Source organism: Euwallacea fornicatus, chromosome 9 (assembly GCF_040115645.1).
Source record: "Euwallacea fornicatus isolate EFF26 chromosome 9, ASM4011564v1, whole genome shotgun sequence".
Lineage (NCBI taxonomy): Eukaryota > Metazoa > Arthropoda > Insecta > Coleoptera > Curculionidae > Euwallacea > Euwallacea fornicatus.
In genome coordinates, this window is record NC_089549.1 from 449159 (window position 1) to 476417 (window position 27259).

The 27259-nt window shown below is 45.1% G+C and overlaps 1 protein-coding gene and 1 long non-coding RNA gene across 3 annotated transcripts in view; one reads left to right on the forward strand and one right to left on the reverse strand.

Moving 5' to 3' along the window:
- LOC136341264 (LIM domain transcription factor LMO4) overlaps positions 1 to 10557 on the forward strand; it is a 37983-nt gene extending 27426 nt beyond the window's left edge. For both annotated transcript variants that reach the window (XM_066286048.1, XM_066286047.1), the window contains 3 exons: positions 4840 to 5046; positions 5654 to 5802; positions 10074 to 10557. In XM_066286048.1, coding sequence (XP_066142145.1) covers positions 4840 to 5046; positions 5654 to 5777 — 331 coding nt within the window. In that variant the 3' untranslated portion in view covers positions 5778 to 5802; positions 10074 to 10557. The remainder of the gene's footprint in view (positions 1 to 4839; positions 5047 to 5653; positions 5803 to 10073) is intronic.
- Positions 1 to 27259, reverse strand: part of LOC136341266 (uncharacterized) — a 67029-nt gene that overhangs the window by 11319 nt on the left and 28451 nt on the right. The window contains exon 3 of the long non-coding RNA XR_010732472.1: positions 13102 to 13251. This is a non-coding gene — a long non-coding RNA (uncharacterized lncRNA). The remainder of the gene's footprint in view (positions 1 to 13101; positions 13252 to 27259) is intronic.

The window sequence follows — 27259 nt, forward strand, 5'->3', positions numbered from 1 at the left end:
TTGGGAAGGAAGAGGGTGCAAGGAGCGGGATTCCCGTAGTTGATTGTGCCTGGGAGCGAGGTCCTTATAGCCGGGAACAACAGCTCGTCAATCAGACTAGACGCCTGTACAGGACCGGCTCCAATTCTCACAGATTGCCCACCTTCGGCGCCCGAATGCACGTCGAAATGCGAAAGAGATTAAGCATTTTTCGGTTGATTTTACCGCACTTAATTTCGCATTGAAAAGTGCTAGGAAATGCGATTTACCTTGGAGGTTGCCGCTCCCGTCGTCTGTTGGTGCGCCCAGGGAAATTGATATCAAAGAGACAGCAACGCGCGCGTAGACGGGGAACTTCGGGCAAATTAAAAACCTACGCTAATGGTTTTTGATGGAGGAGGAGAGTTCCGTCTTGAACCAATCCCGCGTTCCATTACTCACAAATTGGATTATTAATATTAAAAGAGAGTTAAATTTTGGGCACTCAAATTCATCAGCTCACCATTGTGTTCGTTAAAAGCAACATCGATAATTAATTGTTGCGGCTTTTAATGTTAAGGTTTACTATCTAAATTGCTTCCATATAACAGGGCGTGTGGGTTCGGTTAAGATCCGTTAGAATTGTAGGCGTAATGCCGCTAAATTATTTAGTTTATTGCTTCGGAACGTCAAGAAAAACACTCGCGAAGAGACTCTACCCGATCAAAAACGGACTTTATTTAGGGTTGATTCTTTCCGTGGGTATATTCTCTCTGGGGTAAATTTCAGTTAAATCCATTCTCGGCAGAGCTATCAGCTTCATAATGAAGTAATTTAAACAGAAATAAGATTATAAATTGAAAGACATTTTAAATTTGCATTTAAATCAGTATCCGTGTAATCAAGTTGAGGCGGCGAGGTGCCTGCCGCCGCGAGGGTTTCCAGAACAAGCCGTTACGTAAACACTGTTTTGAGGGTGATTTTCTCGTGTGCAACTAACCGAATGAACAAAAACTAATGCGCACTTTCAATTTTTTCCAAAGAAACAATTATCTAGTAAAAATTTGTCACCGCAGCATTAAATCTTTCTAACCGCAGAAGATAATTAATTTGCGGACACTTCCGACTGGTTTCGTGCCATTTTTGACCGTGAAGATGTGAAAGTTCTCGTTGCTCAACCAAAGACTTAATAATAATCGTGATTTATAGTCCGATCTACGAAGGTACGTTCGATTCGGGAACCTCTGAGAACGTGCAAGACGCGTGAATTGCCCCTTGCGAGACGTCGCTTCTCCGGCGAAATTTTACGAAAATAATCCGACCGAATTAACGAAACTTGCCTATGAACGGAACGGAAGCGCGACCCTAACTCCGGCACTTCCGGATCTGGACGCAGTGGCGAATGCGCCGAATCAAATTACCCGATCGAGCAGAATGGCGAATGCGGCCGCGCGGCGTTCGCACTTCGCGCATGTTTCGCTCTCGGACTGTCGCAGCATTGAGCCCTCGTACGACGCTATTTTAAAATTAACGAACCCACAACGAAGGATACCCCAACCGTGGACCGTGCTTCGGCGACCGTTCGTCTTCTCTTCCAATGGCAATTTCCCAAAATACGTCACTTCTGAATAGTGCGCTAAGGGCGGTTTTTAATTTTACGTCGATGGGGCACAGTGCGCCACTGTCTCAAAATTAATTAACCTGTAAATTTTATCAATCGCGGGCCGCACTGCCACGATCGTTCGCACAGAAGTTCGTTAATTTAAAAAATCGTTTTTTCCATTAACGGTTTTTCAAAATTTATCATCCCTCCGGGGTGCGCCACAGGCGATTATTGATATATTTAGATGAGACCGCCGCACGCCACTCTGTCAAAATTGATCATGCTACGGATTTTATCAATAACGGTCCATATTTTGATCATTTTCGTCCAGGAATTCATTGGCCTAGAAGGTTTTTTTACGTTAATGGATAGCGTTAAAAGCGATTGTTGCTTTATATAGATGGGACCCGCGAACACCAACGTTTCAACATTAATGAAGCAATAAATTTTATCAATCATAGGCCGAGCTTCGATGTTTATCTATTCAGAAAATCATTGGCCTAGAAAGTCTGTTTTTCTAATAAATATCACGTGACTTCGTTGGGAAATTCTACGAGATAAACCCGACCGAATCGTTGAAATTCGTCTATGAAAACACCGTTTTTAAGCCTCGCGATTCGAGGTCTGCGCCATCATATTTATTTGGACGAAATAGTAAAGGTATCCGTGTAACATTTGTAGGTTTATTGGAGTTAATCCAGGGCCGTACCGGGAGAAAATTGGAAGAAAAAAAAGGCTGAAAAGTCGACAAGTTGCGTTCCTCTTCGAAACTTCGCGACGACTTTGAAAAAATGAGCGACGCCGCTGACTTAAAGACGCCCAGAGCCTCCAGGAGTTCGTCTTTGGGAAAATCGGATCGTACTCGGTGGGAGATCGAAAGGGGGGAAACGCGCAAAAAACGTTTTAATCTATTAAGCCAGTGGCATGCCAATTCTGTGATTTAAAAAAAAAACATCTAAAAATATGAAACAAATTCATCCCCCGAAGCCGATAATTCATTATTAACAGAAACATCAAAACGGCCTTTTCGTCGTGTTTGTTTTAATTAATCAAAGTAATTAAAAAGCTCATAAATGATGAACGAATTAATTAAAACTAAATTCTGAAGCCAACGACAAATAAAATATTAAATTACACAAAAGAGCTGCATACACAGAAAGCCCATGAAGTTGATTTTACCTTTGTTTTTCATATTAAATATTAAACGTCAGGAGCGTCTCCGGCAAGATTTTCGGATACTGGATCGAATGGCGAAGGCGCGCACCTCACTCGAATTCGTCCAGGCGCATGCACCAATACGTCCAGATTCCGCGGTCATTTTACACGGGTTTCTTTCGATTTTAACGATGTAACGACATCTTTGTCTTAACGGATTAATATCCGAAAATCACTCGTTCCATTTCGTTCCAAGATATTTATGTTGCTGACAAACATACAATGGGGGGAATGATATAACAGGTTTGTTTGTATATTCGGCTGCCTATAGATCTGCAAATTAATATCTTCATTATGCCTGAACTACCATCATTAAGCGATAGTGGAAACGGGAAAGCGGCGACGACAAAGCCCTTTCTTCTATTTAGGCAGTTAATTTGGTCCTATTTGGGCCATAATCAACGCTTTGTGCATTAAGCATCGGCCGTGTGCAACTGGGAGTCAGGCCCGCAATAAATTCCCTTTAAATTCTACAATTTTCATTTTTCTATTTTCGTTATTTGTTTTTGTATTTCTAGTACTTACCTCATTGTTTTCTCATTTCTCTCGAAGAAATTAAAGCTCTATTGCAATTTTCTTTTCACGCTCATTAAACGCATTGACAAAAGTTCCGATCGCTTTACACGTACATGCTCATTAAATTCGACTTTTTAGTAGAACCGAATAAAAGGCGTTAACAAGGGTGCCAATTTGCCCCGCTTATAATTGACTATGTGGAGTCGGGTAAGGGATGCAAAGGAGAGTGGGAATTGAGCTTTATTGCAAAGGGAATAATGCTATTATTTGTCTGGCTTATGACGCCAAACTAGTTGCGATACGTGCCTAATTAGCGTCGGGAAAAGTACTCGAGTTCTAGGAAAATAACAATGGCAACGCCGTGTTTAGCGTTTGCTCTTTGGGCGCGCACGTCGCGCTTTCGTACGATCGCGCACCTCGACGCTGCAGCGGCAGGAAACGCGTGAGTGGCAGCTGGATCTCTGGGATGGCATTGCCAAAGATACCTCTGCTGTGGTCATCCAGCCGTGGAAACCCCCCAAACAAGCGGCTCCTTGCCCGTATATTTTACATATGAGGGAAGTCTTCACGGGTTTCTCGCGAGATTCCATGAGGATTCGGGCCCCGGACGACGGAACGAACAGACGGGCGCCGCGGCGATCAACATCCTGTTTTTTCCTTCCATTTTCACCGTCGTGGAATGTTAAATAATATCGAACAATTTCGTACACCACCGCTGCCTAGTAAACTTCAGGCTACGCCACTGACCGACTGGCTGAGATCAATCCAAAGTATCCGGATGATTTCGATGTAAATACCGACGCTTTTCCATTCGGACGGAATTAAGTCAGGGTCGTATCGCCGAGACGATGGAAAAGGTCGAAAGCTGCAAATTCGATCGTGTGCATGGCCGGTATTTCGCGCGGGACGCGGCAACGTTGCCTTCCTATCAAACTGACTCTTGTTAAAAATGTACGTTCATCTAACTAAAACAAAAGCTAGCCGAGGCGTTGCCGTTTCGGCCGCAGGTCGATAAACTGGCACCGCAGCACCTGGTCACCTGCGCGTGTCTGTCGAATTTTGATGCGTCGCCCAGGAAAGCGAACGCCGAACGCCCAGGGAAACGGCAAACCTGCGTTTTTTTCCATGGAACTTTGGTACTTTTGCCGTAAATCGCCGACTGATCTCTTAGAACTGTTTCAAATGTTACGTCCTTGTCCGGAGGGTCTGGGGAGGTGAAACGAAAGTAACAAAGCAGCACTTGACGTGCCTGCGGCAACATTAATTAGAAATATCTTATATTGTGGAAAATACCGCGATTGTCCGCCTCGGGCAATTTTAGATTAACGAACCCAATTATGGGCGCGTTGTCTGAAGGAAATTATTGCTTGGTCTTGGCTGTTAATTAGATTACGGCATGGGATAGATTCAGCCCTTGCCACCGAAGAAAGCAGTACTTTCTCTCGTACCGGCACTTTCCCTAACTAGCCCCCTAGCAATTAATTAATTGTTTCGGTTAAATTGATGGGAGAAATTTAATGTTCTTCTTTGTTTCGTTGGTCCCGCAGGTTGTTCGGCAGTTCCGGCGCATGCTCGGCGTGCGGACAAACGATCCCCGCCAGCGAATTTGTTATGAGGAGCGGAGGAGGAGGAGGAGGGGGAGGAGGGGGAGGAGGAGGAGGCAATCCGACCACGCCCGGAGCCCCTCTTCACATCTTCCACCTCAAATGCTTCGTGTGCAGCAAGTGTCTGGCACCTTTGGTGCAAGGTGACCGGTAAGTACCCGAAAAGGACGCGAATGAGGGCCTAAAGGAAATCGATTCGGTGAACGGTAGCTTCATCTGCGAAGTGAATCATCTGATTCGTTTCGACTGAACGTCGTTGAAAGTACAAACTTCATGCGTTCGAAAACTGAAAAGTTCGTTTAATGCGCGCCGAGGAGTACAAGCATCGGCGATGATCAGGGCCGTACGAGGGAAAAGGGTTAGGAAATGTATCGAAGAATTGAACGCCCGCGAGTCTTTGCCGATTCAAAGGGATAAACAGTCGTTTCTCGTAACAGCTCAGCGTCGTACCGTACGGTGCCTTTTCCTTATGAGAAGAGGAATCGTGAGATCGCTACACGAAGAACGTAATTTTTTCGTTATTCAGAGAGATCAACATCACGGGGAACCCCAGTGGCCCGTGCGCCACCCCCTGCGGTCGCAGGTTCCGGAAATTTTTTTCGAAGGAAGTTTCACTGTTACGGAACCCGACGCCGGTACGGCCCTGATTTTTCGACGAAAAAACTGAAATATTTCCGTCGCCGCACGTGAAAAAACGCCCGTTTCCTCCCTTGCATTTTTTCAGCTCTCTAACGACCGAAAATCTCCCCATTTCCAGGTACTACATGTTGGCAGGAAGTTTGGTTTGTGAACAAGACTGGCATAAATTGCTCAAAAGCTCAGCACCTGCGCCCACAGTCCGGAAGGGCAAAGTAGGACGACCTCGCAGGAGTAGGGACTGAATTCTGGAACCCAACATCGAAGCAGGTACTTTTTCTACCATGTAAACCGACTAATTTATAAGCTAATAGTACACTCTAAAGGGATATAAAAACCCTTGAAGGGAATCTCTCTGTTCTCTCACTCAGTAAAGCCACGAGGTAATATAAAGTTTTCGACAAAATAAACACCCTTTAGGGCCGAGCTCGCTCGGTCATTACGTCGGTTAGGGTAATATAATTTACTAAATTAATTTCAGATTAAATTTAATCTCATATAATTAAAGCATCGGTTGTCCGCGTAAAGGACTCCGGCGGCCATTTTCTCTTTGATTGAAAATGTAATTACTTTGCGGACATCAAAGGGATTGTTGAGGATAAACTCGCGAGAATTTTTCCATTTTTATGCATCTTTAAGCGGTTTTCGGTTTAATTAAATCCAAAAACAACTTAAAACCAAGTTTCGGTTTGGGGGGTTTTTGGGGGCAATCGGCGAATCCGACGAAACAACTGTCGCGAAAACGCCTAGGTGTCTCCGTCGATCCGTCACGGCGTCGGCATCGAAGATACGCCCCTGGCTTCGGCCCACTGCGCAGGAACGTATTTGGCAGAGTTTAAAAATGTTTTAATTTCGTTATCAGAACGGGGCGCGGCACTGGTTATTGCCACATCGAGTCGACGACATTCGCGATTTCTCGGTAGGATCGAAAGCAACCTCACGTGGTAGTTCAACGGCGTACGAACCGTTTTGCCACGACCGCAGAGTCGGGAAGTCCCGCCACGCCTATGGTTTCATTTCTATAGTTGTTAGTTTTTTCGTTTGCGATCAACTCGGAGCTCGTGCGAAAGTTGAATGACATAAATCGCTTTGCACTTTCAGAGAAAAATAAAATTAAAAAATAAATTAGAATTTATTTTCTCATGTAAAGTTTGCTAAAGCGTGAAATAATGAGAATAATCAGGAGAGTTTAACTACACATATTACATTAAATTAACTCTGATTTGTAGCAATCAGCTACGCCAGTCACATTTAAAGTAGGAGCTATTAAAAATCAATTTCGAAGTTGTTTCAGAATAACCAGGGGCGCGCCAAGAGCGGCCGAACGCCGCGAATCGACGACTCCGACTGCGGATTTGAAACGAATTCCTTCCGGGTCTCGGCGGCCCGGGACGCCGCTGACTAAACACATGTGCAAAATCGAGAGAGTTTAATTGGACACATTTCATCACGCTAATTCTAGGTCGTAGATATCGCTTATGCCGTTGATACGTACCGAATAAAAGTGCTTGAAGTCGATTGCGAAATCGGTACTTTCTGAATCGTTTCGGAGATGACCGAAAGGCGGCCGCGGTTGACGAGTACAAACGCGTTCGGAGGGGGTTGGTCGCGTCGTTTTCGTCGTCAGTTGTAGTCACGTACGGGGTTTTTACGCTGGAGTGACGACGATTATTCCCCGACCATTTGGAACCACCGAGGGCCACTTCGGGCAAGGGCTCAGTGGCGGCACAGGTCCCCTCTTTGACGACCGTTTCCTCTTCGATCCGAAACTAGCTTGGTCGGCTGGCGGGCCCCGCCGCACCCCCGACGTCGATCACGACGGAATTGTCATTTTTTTTTTCTTCTCTTGCCATTTGTGGCGCATCAACAAGTGGGCACTCGGAGTGAGAAAATTCAGGGGCGTAGGCTTCCTCCACGGCCGCTTATAAATTTTTCAAAGGACGATTTCCACCCCACTAATTAGGCCCATTAATCTCTTCGGCAAAACCTATGGTAGTCAATTAGCGATTTCGGCTCAGCTCCACCCAAAGAACCATTGTTAAAATACCAATGTGCTCCTTCTAATGAGGCCTTGTTTGTATACTTTATAGTCTCTTTTACCATTTTTAGCTTCGAAACAACGGCCTAATTAGAGGAAAGGCCGTCGTCAATGCAGCGTAATTGCCAGAGATCTACAACCAGTTTTGATTTTACCAAATCGGAATTTTGGTTGGCAAAACCTAAAACTACACGTTGTTTTGTGCCCCCCTACAATATTCTTCTTTATTTTCGATTTATGCGGCAATATGTTAAAAGCGGAATTCCTCCTGCATTCCCATCTAATTGCAGTGAAGCATCTCGCTTGCCAACCACTAACTGAGTAATTATTTTCTCTTACAACTTTAGTCATTATTAAGTTATTTTAATTACACTCTAACTCGCTATCTGCCATTATACTCGATTCTCTAGCGTGTCAACTGCATATCTCAATAGGAAAAATCGATTTGTTGTCTAGATGAAAGAGATTTCATTACGAAGAAATTTAGGAAATTTCGCACTTGGAGCGATCCGGTTCGGTTCGAAGTGTCTCGTTGGGAAAAACCGAAGAAGAAGTGCAGGGGCGCGCCGGAGAGGCCTCGCCGTTGTCCGACGGACGCACCCCCTCATCCTTCCCGCCGCCCGTGGGAACGCAGGGGTTCGCCCAAAATGACACTTCGGCGCCAGTGAGTTTCGGCCGCGAAACGATCCACGAGCGGTGCATTTTTTTTTCTTTTTTTTTTTTTTGCCGTCGACCAGCAGGGGCGTGCGGAAATAGTTAGTTTCAAGAGCGCGCCGAAACGTCGATGATGGCCCGAGGGTGTCTCCCTACGCGGCCCCGCGACAGGAAAAACGACGTTCCGACGTGAGTACACGTCGGCCAGTGCAACCCGCGACTTTCCGATAATGCCGAACCCCCCCCCCCCCTGGAATGAAGTTTCGGCCCGCATTAGCGCACCCCTCGTCCATTAAACGCATCCCCGTCTAATTCGGAATCTACGTGCATTTAAAGTATTGTTTTATGTCGGAAATTTAACGACATAAAGTATTAATTGGCCAAGAAACCAGCGAAATTACGTTAAAAAGCATATTGATGAGCCTCGGCGAAGATTATAAACTTTGTATCTCGTCTGCGTAATGAAATTATCCTCGGAGAAAATTTACCTTTTCCATTAAAATTTCACTTCGTTTATGCCGTAAACTTAATTCACACTTTTGACGTTATTAATCATCTATACTTAATATACAGCATGTCCTAGAAGTACATTCGCATACACTAAACACCTACCCACCTACGCCTTTTGAGAGAATAACGAATTGCTCTAGAAACCTAATGCTTTTACTGCTGCATTAGTCTTAAAAGCTTCTTTTAGTTCCAAAAAAGGATCAACACTAATGTAAAGTGTAAGTACTATGACTAAGTGTTAAGGCGACGCTACCCGAAGTAATCTAAAGTTTCTTTAGGGGAGAAAGAATGGCTTTTAAGGATTAATGCTATAACAATGAAACTTCTCCACCTTCATGCAGGTACCCATTGTTGCTTTTAATCGAACGTTTGTTGCTTGTTTTGGGTAAAAAAAAAAAAAAAATGTGTGTGCATGTGCCCTTTTTGTTGCCCGAGAACATTTGCATTTTTGCGCGATGAAACGCGTTCGATCTGAAAGATTTTCCAAAAACTCGCCCCCTCGAGACGCGTCTCGCGAGCGGCTTTGCCACGCCACTGCTTGTGCATTATCGCCGAGCAAAAGTTCGTGCATCGTGGTCAAGAGGTTAACATCCTGAATTTCACTGACATAGATGTGTGCGTGCGTGGTTCACGCGCGATGGTACAATTTTCCGACGGTGCTGCGCCACTGCCCTTCGACCGATCGGCTCGGAACTACTTACGCCAGTGACTTATTTCACCACCGCAATCCGTGGTTGCAAGGGGTCTACTCGGGAAACTGGGCGCCGCTGTTTTTTTTTTTTTTTTTTTTTTTTTTTTGAGGCAGCGTCCGTGCGCGATCGAGGATCCAATCGAAGAGATCTAGGACGCGTCCGTGTCCCGGCTGGTACGCCCCTGCGAACGAGGCCGGATCGCCGACGGAGCCGCTGTCAACTTGTCAGTTGGAATGCGTGTCGTGATGCGCGAACGACTCCTTTGGGATGCGCTGGGACGAGGCTTTCTGCGCGTAGAAAAATTTTCGACCTTTCGAGTTGCGACGCGGCGAGTCGCGAAGCTAAAATGGCGGAATTTTGTACTTTTCCAAATTCGTCGATGGATTGGCCAGAACAATCCTCGCGGTCGAGAGACGGCGCTCCTTCCGCGGACCACTGTAATCGAAAGAGACGAGGGAGCAAGGGACTTTTTAATGAGAGACAGAGAGAGAGAGAGAGGGGGGATTTTTATTGTTTGAAACGCCACTGTACTTCTATCAATGCGCGTTGCGCTAGCGAAGAATTTTCAAAAAGGCGTTTCGCTTATCAATTTGTGAATATTTCCCGATACACTCGTGAAACTATGTGATGATTTTCTTCTTTTTCAGTTATTCCATGATAGCCGGGCAGTGTCAGGACGTGCAATACAGAGGCATTTCCACTGATTCGGTTCGGTCTTCCCAGCATATCGGTTTTAAGTGATATACACAGGACGTTTTCCTTTCTGTTCTTATACGAGAAGCAATTTCGACAAGCAAATCATTAGATTAATAAAGGAGACTGGGAATTGACCAGTAATGGATCTTCCATTGCTGTTTGCGAGAACTCGCGCGGATTCGCGTCTCCCCCGAGCCATTACTGGGCCTATTCTGAATCCTGTTTATTAGTTTTATCTAGTGTAAAAATTCTTTATTTGTCAATTACCACACATCAACATATTTCACGACAATTTGATGACATGTATTATCATGTAACTTCCCCAGTGATTTCGTAGGAACACTGCTATTTGGACGATTGTAAAAACTGGCACAATCTCGATTCTTTTGGTATGTTGTTGTTATTTTTGTATATAATAAAGTATTGTTAATTCTGCGAGGACTTAAGTTAAAAACCTCTTACACCTAATTTGCCATGATATCCGGCGAAAAAGTTTTAAAACGGGCGTTCAGTGGCATAATTGATGGATCCCATAAAAGCGGATGTAAAAGCCAAATTTCCTAATTGAGAACGGGAGGAAGATCAATTTGTGCTTTATGATGGGTGTGAAGTTTGATATAGGAAAGCAATATCAGAGATTACTTTCCTTGATGAGAAATGAAAATCCGAAATGCATTAAGGAAATTGGCACTGCTTTTATATTAATGTTAATTGCGCGAATCCATTTCAGTTTGGACTGTTATTAGAGCGCTGATACAGGGAGGATCAAATATTTTAATCTCCTAAGTAATATTTATTTATCGATGGCGGCCCGGACGCGGGAGCGTCTTAAGGTGCGAGGCGACGTCATCGAACGCCGATGCATCGTCACCTGAGGGGGGGAGGGGAGGGGGGGGGGGGTTTCTCGTGTGTGGGTGGTCCGGGACGCCACTGGACGCTCGAACTTGAAGCCGACGCCGTCGAAGACTTCGACACGCGGTCGAACTCTCGTTCGTATTGGGATCCCGAAGTGAGCGATTTCGAAGCGTTTTGGTGGCGCCGCCGAAATTTCACACAGGAAAAAAAATACCGAACGCTTCAGAAACGACAATAATCCGATTGCGGATGCAAGTCTGAGCGCGGGGGAGGTTCCCGGGAATTGGAAAGGGTCCGCGCGATCCAAAGGCATCCTGGAGGAATCTCCCGCTCCGCGCGGACGGACGTCGGATGTCCCAAAACGTCAAAAATTTTCCTCTCGAAGGGAGTAAAAAGTTCATGGTTTTGGGACGCCACTGGCATCGAGTTTCAATTTAAAAGATCATGTCGATATGCGAAAAAGCTCGTTCTTTCGAGATCCAGCGACCTCCCCGGTCGCCGTTTCCCACTTAGCTCGAACGCTCGCTGCTCAGCTCGAGGAAGCGACAATCTGCGCGCCCCTGCTTCTGCAGCCCCAAGTTTTTCTACGGAGCACCCCGACTCACAGTTATTGGCGGGATCTAGGGGTAAGTAAACTTTCACACAAGCGAACATGCAACGCGGAGCGCTATGTGCCCGCAACTGGATAGTTCCTTCAAATTTAAAGTGCACGAGCCCTCCCTAAGAGAATCGGTCGGCCGCCCTTTGACCGACCCCCCGATGGTCTCTCCTTGAAATATCAATTTACAATCGGCAAGAATTTAACGGCCGGCCGGCCGGAGATCGGCCGCAGCTACGGGATCGCGAGACTGCGGCCGAGAAATACCTGCGACCAGCCGGTGACGTCAGAGTGACGAGTTTCTGATGAAGTTTCAAAATTGAGTTGTTTTCGTTTTGTGGATAATTGCGCGTTTTTGCTGCATCAAATCACTAAACTAATCCGAAAGTTTGACTTTAACGGGTCGGTCCCTTGGGCGGTTCTCTGTATGGTCCAAAATTTGGGCCGTGTTTCGTTCGTTAAATATAACGATGTTTCTGCCCAAAAGGCTGTTGATACAGAAACTGCCGACGCACAACTGAATTACCACGTCAGAAGTGATATCGGAGCGTGCACGTGCCCATGCAAAAACTTTAAAATCTCGTAAACATGCAGCGATTCGCATTTAGATCGATACCGGAGTAATGGTGCGATTTGTACTTTTTCGTCCTTTAAACTTGGAAAACGGACAGTTTGAGTGGAAAATCCAAAGATTTGGCTACACTTAAGACAATCGATGGAATGTAATTACCGAAGTGCCCTGTATGTAACCATAAAATTTCCCCAACACAGACCCCACTTTTCTTAATATCTAATGGACATTAAATATTTATAACACGAAATAAATGGATTTTCCGTCCTCATTCGGGGAGAAACGCCAAGGTTAAACAGCAGATCTTGCAGCTTTTAAAGTAATTATTTCCCCGAAATCCATCCCTTGAATGGTCACTTTTTCCGTCGAAATTAATTTAGAAACAAAGACAAAGACTGGCCCCACACAAAGGCATAAGTGATGAATTCTGTAATGAATTAGTTGGGCGTTAGCCCCGAGCATAACTGACCACTTCTCGTTTCAGTTAGGGGCCGTTTCACCCCGTATACCCATGCGTGAGGCATCCCCTAACGAAATGAAAGCATCATTTTAACTTTGATGAACGTGCAAAGGCAGTGTTCAACTTTGTAATTGCTCTGTAAAGCTACGATTCTCTTGGTGTGCGAAGACGGAGGAACGAGCGGGAGGGAGGGTCGATCTCTCGGCTGTCGTGGGCACCCCTCTTCGGAAACTGCCGGGTAAAATTTGACGTGGAACGTTTCGAGTTCGAGCCCGACCTCGATCTTCGAAAAAAAAAAAAAAACAGTCGGCGTCGGAGGAAATCGAACCCGATCTCTCAGCCGCCGCTGGCTGCGCAGCCCTATCCGTCCCCGTTCGGCAATTATCGATATTTCCCCAAAACGTTGCCGAATAGGGAGCTTTGACCGTTTTAAATTGAAATTTTCCGAAAATTCACCCCCCGAAAGAGCTCTGGAAGAAATAATTTGGAACTTACACGAGACGAAGAGTTGAGCCTGATCTCTCGGCCGCCGCCGGTCGGGCAGCCCCGTCCATTCCTCTTCGGCAACTGTCGACGTTTCCCCGAAACGTCCCTGGATGGTCGCTTGAAATTGGAATTTTTCGAAAATTCGCCTCCGACAGGGCTCTGGAAGAAATAAATTGAAATTCACACGAAGATTCGAGTCTGACCTCTCGGCCGTGCAGCTCTATCCCCCTCCGCTCGGCAATTATTGACGTTTCCCCGAAACGTCACCGAATAGGGAGCTCGGATCGTTCAAAATTGGAATTTTTCGAAAATTCACCTCTGAACGAGCTCTGGAGGAAGTAACTTGAAACCTGCACGAAGACTGATCTCTCGGCCGTCGCCGGCCGTGCGCAGCCCTATCGGTCCCCCTCGGGAATTATCGATATTCCCCGATAAGGTCCACTGGCGTAAGCTCAGTCCGAAATTCGCGATTGCAAAGAGGCTCGAGCTGATCCACAGCGACTTAACTGCGACGACGGGTGGCGCGCACGGAAATCGATGCGATTTGAGCCGGTCCACAGGGTGTTCCGGTTGACCCGAAGAGGAACGCCTGGACGATCCTTTGTCCGTGCGGTTTTTCCTAACTCTCCTTGGCGACGTGACGCCGCCAGTACCGCACGTTTAAAATGAACGTTATCACATTCGGAGGACGGGGCCGTGCGGGCACGTCACTGGAGCAATCGAGAAAGGGTTAAGCACCGCGAGAAGAGCCTGATTAATTAGTCTTCTGTGTAGGGGAGCCATGAAAGTTTACCAGTTAATTAGGAAAGTCGCTCTTACGCTACCTACGCTAATTTAATTTGTCTTTTTATAATATGGATTCTCTCTGGGGGATGAAACAATATTCCTGATAAAAATTTGCCTCAAAGACACAATGGCAGGCAAATTACTGCATTTCCCATTATTTCCAACATGGCGGAGTAATGACTTTTTTCAAAAAATCACCACTCCAATTATTGCAGGTTCGGGGAGCAAAATGCGGCGCTATTACGTTTTTAATTGCCTCATTGTGCGGCGTAAGAGATACAATCGATCGTACTAGGCCAATTAAGCTGGATGGAGGATATTGGTTAGTCCCTGTGTCGGCGTTGTTAAACTTTAATTGGTCTCGGGTACATTGTACATAATTAGAAGGAATTTTTAATGGGGGCTCGAAAAAAAAAAAAGGAAAAAAACAGCGCTCGTTACATCGTAGATGCCCACAAAACACTCATCAATCAATTCTTGCTCTCGGAGTTAACGCCAGCACAAGCTGCAGCAGAACTGTGGCATTCTTCATTCTACACAATTGCAGGACTAAAATCTGCCAATTGGCCAGTGACAGCGGCGCCTTTTCCCTACCGAGCGAAGGACTCCTCGTGACGTTTGCCCTCCCGTCACAGATCGAGGCTTCACCACGGCGCTCGCGGGCGACGCGGCATCCCGGCGCGCCCCTGCCTCGTATTAATTCAAGTTGATAATTTTTAATTAAATAGAAGATTTATTTTCTGCGGTAAATAGTTTAAGTTTGGAATTTTTAGTGTTTGCACAAAAGCAGGTATAACGAATAAGAAGTAATAAAATTGCGAAATGGAGATTTGCAAGCAAATCTGCTTTGCGGCCGTTTCGCTGGCTGCAATTGATTATTACAGATAGATAGAGAACGAAATTGAGCATAATAAAATGTGGCGGGTAATTGAAGAAATTAAGCAAACGACGAAATTCGGTCGTGAAATCTCGTGCGTTAATCAAAGTTCATCACTCGCGTTTCAACGAGACGTTTTACTTCTTGCTCAGTCTCCTCGACTCCCCGCCCTGCCTTGGGGCCATTAATGCTGGATGGGCAGGCAGATCACCTCGCAAATTCCTGTGTTGCAAAGACCCGCTTCAAACTGACAATTTCCGTCAATACAGAGGAGGCATGGGCCTGCGAAAAGGGCATTGGCGTAACACGATTTTTTTTTCTTTTTTTTTTAATTTCTCGTCCTCAAATTTATATTCTCTTCGAGGCGTTTACCTTGAGACTCAGTGCGCGATCAATCCGGTTGATTTCAAGCAGGGGCGAGCGGACGTATTTGGTCTTTGCGTCAATTAGAAATGGGAATGCTTTGCTCGTCTACAGTGGCGTTTTGGAGTCGAATTTGAGGGCGTTCGTGTGAGGCACCAACTCACGGTTCCTGCGAGTTTCGAGGAATTGCACTTTCCAAACGGTGCGGGCCGGAAAGTTTGTTTCTCTATCGGGGGTGGGCAGACGTGGGACGAATTCGCGCAGCCCAAGAAAAAATCTGCGAACGGCAATTTTCGACCGATTAAGTTCAAATTTTGCAAAATTCAAACCGGAATTCAGTTTCAAATTCAACGTCAAGTCGACAAATGCAACGTCAAATCGACAAATGCAACGTCAAATCGACAAATGCAACGTCAAGTGGACAAATGCAACGTCAAGTGGACAAATGCAACGTCAAATCGACAAATGCAACGTCAAATCGACAAATGCAACGTCAAGTGGACAAATTCAACGTCAAGTCGGCAAATTCAATTTTTTGAATTTGGGATTAATTTTTAGGAGTGGAAATTTGCTTTTCAGGGTCTTAAAAAAACTCCGGTTTGGGGACTCCTTGCGCAGTGGAAATTTTTCAGTATGAATTTAACGAACTTGTAGAGAGGACTTTCTTAGATACAGGATGTCTCTAAAAGGTCTTTACAACGGTCTCCCATAGGTAGTCGAGATCAAAATGCAACGATCTAACCGTACTTGCCTTAGTCGAAAAATTGACAATAACCGAGCTACAGGGTGGCAAAGCTGAAATGTAAAATTTCGATTTTTAGTCATAACACCATATCGGTGTGTCCTGCATTGGCGTAGTGCAAAAAATCGAAATTTATTTTCGCCACTAAACTTAAAAGCACAAAATGAAAAGTCTTGCAAAAATGCTTTGTCACTTTAGGGAAAATCAATTCGGCTGCAACAACAATAATAATTCTTCCTTAGCGACTAAAAATAGACTTGAAGAGGTCGAGACTGGAAAAGGTATGCCTTTTTGCCCTTGCTTTAGAAGCGTTTCTCGCGAAAATGGCTGCAGTTAGGGACTTGATTAAGTCATACCTTTTTTATGCAAAATTACCGAGCGAATACGTTTTTTCGCCCAAAAGTGGTTTACCGTTGCAAGCAAACAAGCTTTAAGGAGCTTAACAGGCACCTAATTCGCATGTGGCTCTCTCTACGATTTACATAAATTTTGTTCGCAGATATGATTTTCCTCATGCCGAAAAAACCCCTTGTGGAAAATTTCATGAATTTTCCCGCTGCCGTTTAACGATTACGGCTAAAAATTAAATTTAACGTTTCAACTTTGCCACCCTGTAGCTCGGTTATTGGCAATTTTTGGATTAACGCAAGTGTGGTTAAATCGTTAATATATTGATGTCGGGTGCCTGTGGAAGAGCGTTGTAAAAACCTTTCGGAGACACCCAGTATATCCTGAGAATTCGATCGAAGTCGCGCCGAAAGCAAGGGAGCTGCCGCCTTTAAAAGTCGCCCAAATTTCTCGGCTTTGCGCGAAAACCGTCGCCCCTCGGCGGTTTCAAAGGGCGGCAGCTGCCTTATTTGCGGTTCGACTTTTGATCAAGTTCTCAGGACACGTGTGGGAGAGATCATTAAAACCACATTGAAAAATTTCCAACGCACAAGAAGTCTCTGAAACGGAGTTTTCTTTTTTCGACTCCGAAAAGCACTCTAAAAATTAAATTTCCAAAAGTTGCCCGAGCGCGGAAGGCGAGTTTCGGTTTGAATTTTCATTATGGAAAATTTCCACAAAAATCAGTCGAAAATTGCGGTCCGCTGAATTTTTTCCGGCCGTGCGAGCACTTTTTCGAGCCGCCGTGTGCGGCCTCCGATCGGATTGGAAACGAGAGCGATTCGCTCACTTGCGCGGGCTTCGCAACGAATCGAGTCGATCGTTCCTCTCGACGGGTAATGGGAACGGGACTGGAACCCGCCAAAAGTGCAGCGGCGTGGCACGTTTTCGGCGCGGGAAAAAAAACTGGCCCAAACGCGACCTCCCGCGGGTGGGACACGTCCCCGAAGAGGGGCTCGCGCAAGTTCCCCGCACGCCGCTGCCGCATCCCGAATGAAGTTGGTAATTTTTTGTCAATATAGAGAAGGAACCATGGCATACTTCATTCAACATAATTAAAGCACAAGCCCTGAAATAATTGAAGTGGTGCGCTATTAATGCAAGACTGATTCCGTCCAACTTGACAGCCTTGATAGCTGAAAATGAGAACGTTAATTAACAATATAGATCGTGACTATAAATAAAGTGGAGTAATCCCGTCGACGGCGGTCTTTTAATTATGGAGACCCCCACGGCCGGGGGGGACGGTCATTATTCCCTAGATGGGGACTAGAGCGGAATTTCAGCCCTCCAATAGAAACCGATATTAATTCCTCAACTCTTTTAGATTCATCTAAATAGTTTATTTTTCATTGGGAAAACCCCACTGGAAGAGGAACTCGGTAGAAATGCAAAAGAAAAACGAAAACAATCCGGGAGGGGTTGGAGGGGGGAAAGGGGGGGGGGATTCGAGCTCACCACGAGAGTGGATGCATCCTCTCTTTTTCCTCACTCTCCGTTAAAAGTCCAAATTTCCCTTCACACGGACGGGTGTGCGCCGCCCCTCTCACTTTAAATCACCTCCAATCGGACCGAGCTCGAAGGACTCTCCATGGAGATTGTCACTTTAAATCAATCTAACTCACTCGGTGTTTTATTTCTTGATATGAAGCTCTTTAAGTCGCCTTAAATCGGGTTAAATCGCGCTAAGGCATAGTAAATCCGATATGGTTTTATTCGTTACATCTAGATAATTATTGGTTCCTTCGATGTTTAAATCAGTTTAAATCGCTGCAACTTTAACTTCCAACTAATTTTCCAGTTTCTTCTCATTACACAGGGCCGGGACAGGGATCGGGTTGACATTCCCAAGTAAGCCAATTCATAAATCTCTCGCATTGGCTTTATGTGAGTGGCTCCGTTCTACTGATGAATTAAATGGACCGAATTCCTCCTGCCTAATTCGGCTTAAATCTCTGTGCTAATTAATTGAAGGTTTTTGTTTCAACTTTCTGCATTCGCCGAGCAGAACGATTGTATATTTTGTTGCAAAAGCCCCGGGATTAAGGGCTGGGAATTAATTTAGTCAGACGTCCTTACATATTTATTAAGGGGTTTCCGTTAAATATGGAGATATAGAGGAAGGAAACGGCGTGAATGGCCCTGGAAGGTGCCTCTACGAAGAAAAATGCATTCCGCACTGACGCACTTTTGGCCGATTTTGGTCCTCTAATTTCTCTGAATTGCCCAATGTTGGGAATTTTCTTCGGCACGAAGCAGCGGCGTGCCGAGAGTTAACCCGAGCAGCTTCAAAGGGAGCGCTCGTTACGAGGAAGAAGCATTTTCGGATACGTCTCGTTTCCAGAGAGAGGATACGCCAGCGAACGCCCCGATTCGATATTGACGAAAACAATCGGCTTGCCCAGGTTAGTTCAGGTTATTATTCGGTCACTTCGGGTTAGTTCAGGTTATTATTCTGCCCATTCGGGTTAGTTCAGGTTATTATTCTGCCCATTCGGGTTAGTTCAGGTTATTATTCTGCCAATTCGGGTTAGTTCAGGTTATTATTCTGCCAATTCGAGTTAGTTCAGGTTATTATTCTGCCAGTTCGGGTTAGTTCAGGTTATTATTCTGCCCGTTCGGGTTAGTTCAGGTTATTATTCTGCCAATTCGGGTTAGTTCAGGTTATTATTCGGCCAGTCCGGTTTAGTTAAGTTTATCATTCAGTTAGTTCAGGTTATTATTTAGTTTCTCCGAAGCAATGCCTTGCGGTAGTTCCGGGGGGGAACAACGGCGGCGAAGAGGGGACAGGGAGTTTAGTTGGTCAGCGTGCCCTAGATTGGGGCGTTGACCCGACACAAAGGGGGCAAGTAAGATCGCCGACTGCCGAGCCCCCGATGTCTGCTTGCAGGTCCCCCTCAACCTCTATGAGGTAAATTAAAAGAAAATAATAATAATAAAAAAAGGAGGTTATTATTTAGTCAGTTCCGGTCAGTTCGGGTTGTTACGTTACTTGTAGGATCCGAGGTCAGTTCGGGTTCGAGAAAGGACGATTCGATATTTGCAGAATGTTTCCTCCGCCGGTGCGCTTTTGGTGGACGTGCGGCCCCACTTCTTCCCCGTGCGGTCACCGCCCGGACCCGGACGCGGACCGGGGGCGCGCCGCGGCCCTCGGCAGCGGCTTGGAAACGATAAATCTGTCCCAAGAGGGACGGTATGCAGAAACTTCCCCGTGCACTTTCGGTACCAAGCCGTACCGACTCAAATTTCCGACTTGATTCCGCGGGAAGCAGTGGCGCACCGATTTTCTCTGTTGGAAGCTGCGAGAAGCAGGCCGAGCAGGAAGAATTTTCAGGATGTTTCTGCTGCCGAAGGCCAATTGACTCGTGCCGGATTTTAGCTTCTTCTACGCGTTAACGGAAAACTATGAGCGTGATTGGACACGAGCAGGAGCGCACCGGGACTCCAGATGGACGGTTTCGGAGGAAGACTTCGTCAGAGGAAAGAGAACCATTGGGAAGGTTTCCACTCCCGTTCGTCTACGGGCTGATCCGAAAGTTGTCAACTTTCGAGGAACGCAACGGGATCACGCGTAAGCGCGATCAAATCCGCAGGAATCAAAAACAGTGGCGTGCACGAAATGAATTTCCAACCGAGTGAAAGAGAAAAATCGATTTTTCCCGTGTTTTTTTTTTGGCGTCTCCGGGATGTTCGAACGCAAAAGCGAGAGTCGATTTTGTTTAACGCAAAAGCCCAAATGCGAATTTCCGCAACCGAGAACGATGCGTCCGAGTCACCACATTGGCGTAGCATTCAAATATCGGTCGTTTAATGGGATTCGGAAATTTGGCAACTTTCTCCGTATCCGAGGCCTTAATTTGGCTTTTATTGTGGAACGTATACACGCAAAAACATAAACTGAAGTGACGTTGTTGGAGCATATTTTTAAGCAGATCATGTTTCTTTCTCTGTTCATGATTCTCGGAAGCGGCGAAATAAAAAGTGCATCCGCGTTGATAAAATTTTACTGCAGATGTGGAGGTATGAATTTCATTCGCGTCTTTATAAACGGGAATATAATAAAACTTGATCACAAGGGTTTATTGGGGAGATGGAGGGAACCAACACTATCCTATTGATGCACAATGCTTTACCCTGAAATTCATTGGCGTAGAAATCCACTTTAGGGCATAATTTGTCCAAATTGGTTTCCTCGCGTCGACAAATTCACCGCGCCACTGTTGATGGGGCGAGATGAAAATTTCCCTATTTACATCCCGCTACTCCTTGAAAAATTTCTCTCCTCTCAGTGTCCCGTGGAAGTGGTTGTTTTTTCTGTCGTCCGATTTGTCCCTCCGAAGCCCCCGATGGTCAAATTGCGAATTTTTGCGTGCGTGCCGCACTTCGGGGACAAACTAACCCCGAGGTCGTGGGCGTAGAAGCGTGGCGATCACCCAAAAACGGCGTCCACCGCCCTGGCGACTTCTTAGCGCGACCTGTCCTGTCATCGAGGCATCCAAATATGTTTTAATGAAAATTTTATTTCGTAGTGTCAGCACTCTCATTGCCCATTAGCGAGATTGAGCTTCCTCTCTCTCGTTCCCCTCAACCCCCTCCCCTCGTCATTTCCGTTTCCGCTCTCTGTCTCCCATCCCCCGAAAAGAAATTGTTTCCCTCCCCGTGAATCGGGGAATGAATTAATGCATTTGAAACGTACGTATATTATTGATCATCTATAATGCGAGTGCCGCCATCTAGCTCAAAACTTGCCTCCAATTAACTAAAAATTGCGGGCATCACACAAATTACCGTGAAGCGTTTAATTTAACTAATGGCTCATGTAGACTTTGTCTAATTAAACCCGGCGATCCTAGATTAATTCGGTGGTTTATCATTACCGGGTTAGGTTGGTAATTAGAAAAATGAAACGAGAATTTGCCGGATTTGCATATGACGAACGCAATGAGGAATTGCTTCTGAAACTAAAAAAAAAAAAAAAAAAAAAAAAAAAAAAAAAATTCCAAAAAAAAACCCCGACTACGCCAACGAGTTTGGTGACGGCAAAAACCTTAATGGTGCCCCGGCATCTGATCGGCTATGGTTGGGGCCAGCAAAAAGCCAGAGGCGTGCACGTCGTGCAATTTCCCCGTACCCGTTTTCCTGAGTTTTTTTTTTCAGAAAAACTGCAAATCAAAACAAAACGCTACTGCATCGATGGGCTTCTGCATTAAAGAGGTGCAAGGTGTTTGTTTTTAAGGTGGTGTGTAGGTTCAGGAAATTTCCTCTCCATTTCCCAGAAGACTTGAGGCGCAGACGTAATTTATTCTGCTCGAGAGAGCGAAAATTCGAAAATAGTACTACTACGCCGGTGAGTTTTCGCATGGAATTAACGTGGGAAATTCACGGTTCCCGTTACCATAGGCGTGCGTGTAATCATCTAGTTAACATTTTTCGAACTTCGTTAGAATCCCCTTCGAATAGCCGTGGACGATCCACAAATACCGCGTCCACGTATTTAGACAGAAGAGATCTGGAGTAGGTGTTTCAACATGGGACACGCTCCTTGTTAGTGCGCAGCTGCACGGGAGGCGCGCAGACCGCGGAGTTGACCCCAACGCCGCCCCTTCAGTTACCTGCGAAGTTCCCTCAAAAAGTTAATCGCCTGCCCAAAAAAGTGTCGCTACGCCAATGCATTTGTTGCGAGAAAAACGAAGCCTTAACTGCGTCCTCCAATTTAAGGTAATCAGAGCTTAAGTCAGGCGAAAGACAGAGGCGCGCACGGCGAGCGTTTGGCTGAGCCGCAGTTTTTCCTATTTTGTCAGCATTTTTTTGCAAAATGAGAAACCCAGAAGTGCCACCGTAATCCGAGGAGTTTCGGACAGAAGGGCCCCTTGGGGTGTTTTTTTTATACGAGACGTTTATGTCTCGACCCAAGACAAAGTCAGAGGCGTACCGGCGATTACCCCCTCCCGCGGTGCAATAGTTCTCGAATTTTTTCGCGATGGGCTTCATTTTTCTTGGGCATATTTTTATTATGGAAAACACTGGATAATTGATGGATTTAAAGTGGAAACGGTGGTGTTTATGATTAAACCCCGTTCCTGGGGAACATTTAGTGTAAGTGCTGTTTCCGCAATTGTCTATCCGCACAAGATTCAAGTGTTTCGAATGAATATTAAAACGCCAAGAACGTATCGCAATGGATTAGGCAGAGCGGGCTGCTCTTAGATTACTCGTTTCATTAAGTTGAGTGCCTCTCTGATATGCCCGGAGTTCTTCCGGAGCAGCCATCACTATATATACCTACATTCCATTAAGGATCAACTCGGGAGATGTCTTCATTTAAATTTTTGCTTCCTGACCCCTTGCCTAAAACGTTTCCTTTGTGATGTTGTTTTTACTTACATTAATGGACTCCATTAGCATCGAGTTGAGCGGCGCCAATTAAATATTATTTCACTCTTTTCAAGGTTTTCGGTAAATATTGCCCAGACTCGGAGCGATGAGAGATTTCGGGACAATTAGGCCAAACAGAAATCCCTCCGTCCCTGGCCTTTAATGGCTGCCGGGTGGTACCTCGCGGTTTCGTCGCTCGGTCGCACCAATCCGGCAATTTTTGTCCACGTCGAGAATGAGCACGAACGAAACGTCCATTGGCGTAGCGCGGGTTCCTTCGAAGACTACGTCCGGGGGTGGTTTTTTTTTTTATATTTTTTTTGTGATTTTTACGTTGCCGCGGAGCTACATGACGCCAGCCTCAGTGTCGTACTGAGCCGAAATTCCTTCTGAGGTGCATCGGCGCGGAACGTTTCTCGGAGGAGCGGAGCGGTCTTTTCCTTTGAAGCGAACGTTCCCGTGCCGCACGCCAGTGCCTCTCGCCGAATCGAGTCAATATCGTTTCAAATACTGAGTAGTCAGGGAACTGCAATCTGCCGAAAGAGCATTGGCGTTAAAAGTTTTCCCTTGCGATAGAAAAAATCTGAAAATTCCCCAGTTGCATTGGCGGCCCACATTTTCATTTCTCTCTCCCCTGTTCGAATTCTTATTGCACGGGGACTAATCATGTACCTCGGGTAACCTGTTATCAAGTCGGGATCGTCAAATATTGTTTGTTTGTTTTAATTAACGATGTGTCCACACATTCGCTCAGCAAAGACAGATGGGTCTGCCATTAATAAATTGGTAGATCCCCGCGAGCATTCGAGCAATTGCACAGGATAATTACACCTTATAACCGGTTTCGGTAACGTAACAGGTTACGCGTGAAAGTTTATTCGCGCAACCTTAAAATGTTTGTTGATACACGGACACCAAGAAAAAGTTTTTAAGCAAGCAAACACAGTCCTGCACACACACAAACACAAAACCCTCTCAATAAAATGCCAAGTTCTCTTTTTACTGCCCTCCCACTTCAATTAGTTATAATGTGATTTGGTTCCCTGAAAGGACTTCGTTATATTTTGATGAGGCTGTCCATTCTTTCGTACATGCAAGGGTCCTATATACATAAACCCTCATATGGGAACATGGAACGCTGCTTGTTGGGGGTAATTATTGCAAAAATTATTATTGTGAAAATTCCACGGAGGGTCTCTCATTTGGAAATGTTGCATATCGCGGAAACCGCAAGAGCCTAATGTGATTTGTACCTTCGCCATTTGAAGTCGCGAAATTATGCCGGAAATGACATACGGGGTGCGAAAAAACGTCGCGGAGGTTTTTCGGGCATCGATAAGGGGCCAGCGAGACTGTGTTTCGAGAAATGCCAACCGAATCGCGGGCGAAACGCCCCATTTTCGATATGGAGACCGGGTAACTTTCAAAATGGGTTGCTCTATTTTGTTCCTGGTAATTTTATTTCTTTAAGGAAGTTATAGAATCAATTTCGGTCCCGAGCATGCCGTTCTGTCCCTTACTGAATCATCCTCGGTTTGATATACTGCGCTGGGTAACGCGGGGCGCACGTGAGAAAAACGCAAAATACGAGAAAAAATGCGAAACTCTGCTGCCCTCTGGTTCAAAAATCGGACGTTTTGGACCAGGGATTTATTGGCGTTTTTGAAATTGTTTTGCTATCGTAAATATCCCCACGATCGTACGCAACACCTTGTATGTACAGGATCATTCCCCATGTATCTCCCCGACCCTGAAACCTTCGTTTTTGGAAATAGGAAAGTATAGTTAAGACCAATGTTTTAGTTTTTATTGGGAACTATCGGAATTCGCCATCGAACGGAACAATCGAGCATCGTAAAGCTGTCAAAAAACGGCAAGTTGTGTTTTTTTTTATAGAACACCCTGTATATTTACACCTTTTTGGAATCTGCTCGCCTCCCTGATTTCATATATGTCACGCATTTGTTCGAGCCGTGTGCCCTATGGACACGTTCAAAACTTTCATTCTCAGATCAAAGTTCTCATGGAAAAAACGTTATTTAAATAAAAAATAAACGAGTGATTACTGACGTTTTGTATGTTAGCAGTTCTTAACTTATTTTTCTATATATCCTCCTTGCCCCTCGGGACATTCGGTTATGTTATTTTTCCATTTTAATAGTGCACTGCTAATACAATGGTTATTTTCTGCGTTAAGCAACAAAGTTTTTTCGTTTAATTTATTTCGGAGCATTTCGAGATTTTCAGGCCTCCCGTAATAAATTACGTTTTTTGAAAACCCCATAAAAAGACGTCCGTTACGTTTAAATCGGGACTATTTGCCGGCCACCTAATCGGGCCATGTCCGCCTAGCCACATCTGATCCTTAATTTTTAGGAAATCAGCGACTTTTCGGACATTATGTGCAGGTGCTCCATCCTGTAACCAAACAAGCCCTTCTCGATTTGGTGCGTCTTCGAAAAGGTTTTCAATTTCACTTTCTAGGTATCTTTTAAATTTCTGGCCAGTTAAGGAACCTTCGAAAACTTGAACTGTATTGTCCAGAATTCCACACCACACGTTCATCGCTTTGCGGCCCTGAATTTTGGCTACTTGGAGGTCGTGAGCATTGTTCGTACTCCAATACCGTTTACTTTGCAGATTCGACATGCCGGATGTCGCGGAGGAAGCTTCACCCGTGAACACAATTTTTCTGGGCAAATATGGGTCCTTTGCCGACGTTCTTAATGCTTCAGCACGAAAATTTTGTCTCTGAACATCACTTTCGGTCGATCTCTGAACTGGTTTTACTCCGTGCGGGTGGTACTTACGTTCCTTCAAAACATTATCAACTTTTTCGTTTGATTTATGAAAAATTCGAGCCACTGCAGGTATCGAACTGCGAGGATTTTCTAAAATGTTGAAATGTTGAGTTTCAGAGAAAAATGCTTTCAATAATCAAAATCGTTACCTTGAAAATACAACAATATATTTAATCAATTTCTCTCTCTTGTACAACTCTCCTCTTCCTTTCCAAACTCTTGCCCTCCTCAAATTTTCTCATTACGTTCCTTATAGTTCTGCTATGTGGAGTTTGCATATTTGGAAAATGGGATCGAAAGTTCTGGCGTGTTCTTTCAGAATTTCCCCCATTTCCATGATAGAGCCGCACTATATTTAATTTTTCTTCGACAGAATAGTCCATTGGAAGACATTTCGTTGCGGTCTGTTGGCAACATTACCACTGACGATGTTTACGAAACAATGACACCTAGCCGCAGCCATGTTTTTTCTCCATGGCAACGTTGACCGATGACAGCTAACTGCAGCCATGTTTTTTTCCACGGCAACTTTGTGTTGAGAATGAAAGCTTTGGAGGTGTCCATAGGGCACGCGGCTAGCACGAGTGTGTGACATTTGTATATATTTGAAATCGGAGAGGCGAGCGGATTCCAAAAAGGTATAAATATACAGGGCGTTCTATTAAAAAAAAAAAAAACACACAACCTACCACCTTCCGACAGCTTTACGATGCTCGTTCGTTTCATCCGATGGCGGATTCTGACAATTCAAAATAAAAACCAAAACATTTGTCTTAACTATATTTTCCCATTTCCAAAAATGGAGATTTTAGGGCCGAGGACGAACGTGGGGATTGATCCTGTACATACATTGGAAAAATCGAGTTTCCAGTATTCGAATGACCCGGACTTCCATCGCTGACCGTCTTCGTAGTGACAGATAAAATAAGGAGTGTGTGTGTGTGTGTGTTAAGGACTCGCTGGCACAACGCCATTGGCGTGGCAAAAGTTCTTTAATAACGCATCAGCTTCCCAGAACTTCCATCTTACCATATGGTCATTAATTACTTTCGTTCTCTTCCCGAACCATCGCGTTATCTCAACACATACAGCCCACACTATAATCTAATTAAATTCCCTTTTATTAAATTAAATTATATAGCGTCCCTTAATGAAACGAAAACACTCAGAATAATTATCTAACAATGTGTTTCCGGGGAGAGGGAACCTTATTAATTAAAACAATGTCTCGTTTCCACATTTCGCACTATTAAGCAAATTACATTTATATTCCAATTACATTATTACATATTTTTTCCTTCTTTGGGACAATGCGCGCCCCTGGTTTGAGGAAGGGCGGCTGAATGAGGGGGGAGGCGGGGTGCGAAGGGAGGGGGCAGGGGGGGACAGAGGGGGGGCTAAACTATAATACGGGAACGGCGGCATTATTCCGCCTTTTAATAACATTCAAATAAATTAATTTCCTAATTAATTTTCGAGGGCTTTTCAACTAAGACGGGGCTGCCGCGTTGCCGAAACGTTTCAGATGTCAAAAGATTATTGTAACGGGATGATGCTGTTTACTTAAAATTCGCGAAAATCTATTTTAATTATGTTGTGTATTTCAGGCCAAGTAATTGACTTTATATTTCTGCAAGTGCGAAATTTGTTTACGGCGGGGGCGCCGATCGAAAAGTCGAGTATCTCGGGACGTGGAGGAGGAGCCGGATTTAGGCGTACGCGCGGAGAAATTGTCCTGTGCGAAAGTGCAATTTCGAAATATTAAAATACACGGGGTGTCCCGTTTGACAAATTTTCCGCGCCGAAACGTCCCGAACCTCTTGCGTTCGAAAACTC